Source organism: Vigna unguiculata, chromosome 3 (genome assembly GCF_004118075.2).
Source record: "Vigna unguiculata cultivar IT97K-499-35 chromosome 3, ASM411807v1, whole genome shotgun sequence".
Classification (NCBI taxonomy): Eukaryota; Viridiplantae; Streptophyta; class Magnoliopsida; order Fabales; family Fabaceae; genus Vigna; species Vigna unguiculata.
The window spans coordinates 57,764,177-57,769,824 of NC_040281.1; the positions used below are offsets into that span (position 1 = coordinate 57,764,177).

Here is a 5,648-nt window from a genome sequence, read left to right on the forward strand (position 1 = left end):
TGTAAGAGCAGTGCTTGTTCTGACTGGAACAGCTGGCATATCTGATGATTGCATTCAATTATAGCACCTTTGCTCAGAGCAACCGATGGGGTAAAAATATTGAGCTCATAAATTTTGTGGCTCTGCTGGTTTTTCTGTTTCATAAACATGATGTTGAATGAATAGAGAGAAATGAATTTACCTAGAATTCATTTGTCTGGGACAACCTTTGCAGTGGCTGCAGCTGACCCAGGGAACATCACATCCAATGCCATTCTGCACATAAATTTCACTGGAATACCCAATTGCACCCTTGTAAGTAAACCCCAAAATAAGCCTTGGTTTCAAAACTAAAGCAAAAAACAGAAGATTCAGTGCCTAAAAAAAACCTAACTTTGAGCTTTAAGAAAAACAAACTACTCTGTTATTTGTTCGGAGGAAAAGAGATGACATACACACATATCTCTTGAATATGAAACATCAGTAACACTCTATAACAACTATTGATGAATGATGAGAATGATAGCTAAAACCATCGCTTTCGAGAATTTGAATTCTTCGTTGAATTTTGTTCTGCTATTTTTTTTATCTCTTCATAATATACATATTACTACTAATTATAATGTATTTTTAATATTCAGTAAAAGACAACGTCAAAATAATCGATAAAGAATCTGGATTCGGCTTTCATGTCACCATTAAAATTAATGTATGACCTGTTCTAATATATCTAGCAAGCACCAATCTACAGTATCATGTACAGCGCCCCATCAATAATTTTATAATCCTCTCGTTTCTTTGAATTAAAATGAAAAAAAGGGCAAATAAAAGTGGAGGGATAAAATAACGGAAACACAAGAAAACCAGTGATCGAAGATACAAATCACACACACATATAGGTGATAGCCCTTCTATAGAAACATGATTTGTTCCACTAAATATTTTTTATTTAACTTCTAATTTAAATTACCAAAGTTCCAGAGCCATTAAATACTCATTTTAAGAAATATATATATTCCATTTAAGAATGGTATCACACATTTTATCAAACACCCCATCAACTTTATTTATTACTTTTTTTAAATTATTCGATTTTCATTTTTATTAGGGATAGCAATCCATCTTGTACGAGCAGATCAGTGTCTATTCACTACTTATTCTATTAAGAAAATCTATCTCATTGGTCGTCTTCTTATATTGTTGATGATCCGTGAAAAAGTATTTGAGGTTTTTTCATTTTTTATACTTACGAGAATTCTATATATATTTGTGGATATTTTTATATTTTATTTCTTAAAACTTTAAATAAAATTATTTAAAAGTAAAAATTTAAAATATAAACTTAGATAATAAAATTTAATTTTAAGTACAATTCGAATCAAATAACTCGATAAAATATTATAAATTTACTTTTTTTCTAAAATAAAATTTAATAAATTACATTAAAATATATAATTTAAAAAAAAGACTACTATTTTACAAATTAATTTCAATTTTAATTATTTATATAAAAATAAAAATATATGAAGTAAATTTTTTTAAGTAATTCCTTTGTGATTGATTTTTTCACAAATAATTTTATTTTAAATACTTAAAATAAAAAAATACTCAAATAAAATTCATGGGTAATATTAATACTTATTACACACATTAAAAATGTTCATTTAGTATATATCACAAATTTTACACATAAATATTAGCAAGTACAAATTTTTTTTATCATCTTTAATTCTAAATGTAAAAATAAGAATGTTGATCGGATTGGTTATTGGGAATCATGTAAAACAAGTTTTTTTATTTTTATTTTCTGGATCGAGAAGAAAGAGAAAGAACATAATTTTTGTACGTATTTTCACATGGGTACTATAATTTCTTTCTTTCACTTACTTTTTCAATATACTTAATTTAACTCCAACAAATTATAATATTGTTGACATCTACAAAGTTAAAATTTTCATGACATTTATATACTCTTTTTAATAATAGAATATAATGGCTTTAACACACATATATATATATATATATATATATATATATAATTCAAATTTTTGCTAACGATCTCCCATTGATCACAAATAAAAATATATCCTTATAAATATGTTAGACTTTATAAGTTCAAAATTTTTATTATATACTTAAATATATTCAAAAAATCTTGTATATTGATTATGAACCAAAATAGCTTTAATTGCATTAATCCCAAATGAATTTGACAATAATAATTAATGTTCACATGACCAAATGATATGGACTCATCTTAAGATGTGAAACATGAAATGTTAGTGAAAATGTCGTGTACACTTCTACTTCCAACTAGTCATTACTTTAACTCAATGAGATCAATATAATAACTTTAGTATAAGAAGTGTTAATCATTTGAAAATATTATTTTGCTCACTTAATTTATATTTTTGTGATTAATATATTAACTTTTTATGTTTTGGTTTGAAACCGTGTTGGATAAAAATTGTTATGATGACCTACATGGATGGTAGTGACAATAATGTTTAGTTGCCTAAAAAAAGAGAAAATAACATTAAAGTATGATAATATTGTTATTTAATATATTTCTATAAAATTAATAAAAAGCACTTGTAATCTCACATGGTTAACAATGATATTATTTTATATAAATCTCATATTTTCCTAACACTTAAAATAAAATAAACAAGATAATTAAGTAAGATGATAAAACTAAATAATAATCACTTTATTAAGTTAAAAATAATAAACAATAAAACTTGGTTAAAAGATGTAGAAATTTAATCAAACTTTTAAATGTTAAAGGATGAAATATATATTTAAAAATTTAGTGGCTAATATTGCATGTCGATAAAACTAGTACATGAAAAAAGTGAATAGAAGTTTATGGAGAATCTTAATTAGAATCCTAATTTAGTTTCATTATTTTTATATAATTAATTTTATTAATTAAAATAATATAAATATTTATAATAGTTTTTATAAAAACAAAAATATCTTTTAAAATTTTTAAGCAAATAATTCTCTGATACAAAATTAACATTTTGAAAATTCAATAAAAACTCATATTAATACTTTAATTATTATCTTTTTTTAAACTTTTTATATGTTTAATATTATTTTTTATTGATTTTTTTGTTAATTTAAATGTTTTTATGTTTAATTATATTTTAATTTTTTAACAACATTAAAATATAATTATTTTATTATTTAATTATTTTTTAAATTTTAAATTTTATCTATGAATATTAAATAAAATATTAACACAAGTATACAATATTTTTAGATATTTTTTTTTTAAATAAAATAAAACTGCATTAAATCAAATTTTATTTAAAATCACAATTAATCATACACTTTTGTGAAATTTAATGGGTACTAATTATTTTTAACCTAGTACCCTTAGTTAATTTTAGCACCATCCTAAATTTATTTATTTATTTATTTATATGTTTGCTAAGGTCTTAAATGTAAGTGCATAGAAGGGATAACAAGTGCTGGAGTGGAGATCTATTTCCCCTTAAGAAAGCTCCTACATATCATCTTCCAGCATTCTTGGTCTGGCTCAGCAGACTCAAGCTGACACTTCAAATCTTCTGCTAATCCTTTCTATCATAACCATAACAAGCCTCCACTCATACATTCGAACACCAAAAACAATAACAAAACTGTGAAATGAATATGGTACTTAAATGTTACCTCAATGACATCCATGTCGCGAAGGCGATCAATGAGATTAAACAGTATATCTGTGGTGTACTCAGGATGACCCTGAATTCCAAGAATGTGGTCTGCAATTGCAAACATTTCCACTCTAGTTTTCTCTGAAGATGCAATCACTTCTGCACCCACAGGAACCTCATAAACCTCATCTTGGTGCACCTCTATGATCGAAAGGAATGATGACATTTCATGATGATCAAGGTACCTATAACATCCACCTACATCTTTCATCAAATTCACTTCTCTATACCCAATATCCCACCCTGTCTTCGATTTCCCTACCCTTCCACCCAAAGCCCTGCACAGTACCTATAACATCAACATCATTCACAAAATTACAACTCTCAACTATGCTTGTTAAGATAATTATTACAAAATGAACAAACTCTCAAAGTTTCTAATTTGATGACCCTTTACTCAGAAACTAAGGTCCAAATAAGCATTAACACATATACCTGGTGGCCAAAGCAAATGCCAAGGACCTTCTTCTCCATGCCAACAATGATTTGCAAAATGAAACAAAGTTTAAGGATCCAGTAATCGTTTCCATAAGCATCACTAGGGCTACCAGTGATCACAAACCCATCATATTTATGCAGATCATTGAATTCGGGAAAATCCCCCTCATACACTCTGAACAAATCCCACACATCTCCCTCTTCCCCAAAGGCTTGTACATAGACGTTGTAGTAGCCACCGTACACTTTCTCTACATAGTCAGAATCTTGCACTGCTTGCAGCATAGCATATCTTCTACTTCCACAATCAATTGCCATTTTTTTCAGGCTTGAAAAAAATGAGTTGTGGTTGTTAGAAAGAGAAATAGAGAAACCAAATTTTTGTGTGTTGGGTCGCTGAGCAAAAGGTCTTATATAGATGGTAATTCCCCAGTACATTATCTAAATAACTTGTTTTTTTTAGGATCTCTAAGAGCAGACATGTATATTCGTGAAACAATGTCGGAAGAAGTCTCATACTGTGGTTCCCACTTGTGGCCCATGCAAAACAGGGACAAAACCATAGCTCATTTTTTTTAAAGGTAGGTTGAACTTAATTCAGAAAGAAGGTGAATTGACGCATAACACATCAAACATAATATTATTAATTTTTATATATTTTTTTAATTTTTTTATTATAATTATTTATTATTTTTAATTATATAAAGTTAAAATTTAATATTTAAAATCAATATACTTTCATTCTAATACAATAAATATATAAAATAAATTTTAAAAAAAAATTATTCGTAAGTGGATCAATTTATTAATCCACCAACACTCTTACCTAAAATACAAAATACTTTTTATTTAAATGTTATGATATTTAAATTTAATCTAAATCTTTCAAGTACCTTTCTAATAATGCACACCATTAGACAAACATTCAAAATTTCTTATTTTTATAATTTTTTTCACCAATAGCATAAATCACATATATATAGTTTTTAATTCTCCAAAATTAAAAAATCATTGCTCATTAAAAAAAAATCTAAAACCTACTTATTTGAAAGATAGTATTTGATATGAACAAACCACGTTTCAAACATCATGAAGTATAAGCTAATTAAGGATATACGTGAGATGTCATTAACGAGCATCCAATTCTTATTCTTTGCTAAATCCATCTCATCTATACGCAATGCTGACAGTATTTAGTAGCAAAGAATGAATAATTTAGTTAAAGTCACTAAATACGTATTATTGTTCCAGTATAGATTTTATTCGAATTTAAAGAGATGTAGACAGAATATTTTTTAAGTATGTGTCGTAGACTAAAGTTTAGTAAGTCAAATTTTAAGTTTTAATCCTTATAGTGCTACATCTCTATGTTTTGGAGATTGAAGTCAATCCATTTTATGGTATTGTGGGTGGCCAATATTAGGAGGTATTGTTGTGAGCAATTGATACCTATTCAAAATGTTTTTTTTTCTTTTATTGTTATAGAAACATCAAAATACACAAAAT

General features: G+C 26.4%; 1 protein-coding gene across 1 annotated transcript; it reads right to left on the reverse strand.

The window, feature by feature from the left end:
* Nucleotides 1–3,459: 3,459 nt before the first annotated feature.
* On the reverse strand, nt 3,460–4,517 carry LOC114175230 (gamma-glutamyl peptidase 3-like). Its single transcript, XM_028059997.1, has 2 exons — nt 4,140–4,517; nt 3,460–3,993 (listed from the first exon to the last, which is right to left on the reverse strand). Exons 1-2 carry the CDS (start codon nt 4,458–4,460, stop codon nt 3,574–3,576), a joined length of 741 nt encoding a protein of 246 aa, XP_027915798.1. The 5' UTR covers nt 4,461–4,517; the 3' UTR covers nt 3,460–3,573.
* Nucleotides 4,518–5,648: the final 1,131 nt, after the last annotated feature.

Excerpts from the sequence above, each read along its gene's own strand:
- LOC114175230 (XM_028059997.1), bottom strand. The coding sequence starts at position 4,460 with ATGGCAATTGATTGTGGAAGTAGAAGATATGCTATGCTGCAAGCAGTG. Across the intron at positions 3,994-4,139 it reads GCATTTGCTTTGGCCACCAG|GTACTGTGCAGGGCTTTGGG; the intron begins GTATATGTGTTA and ends TTGATGTTATAG.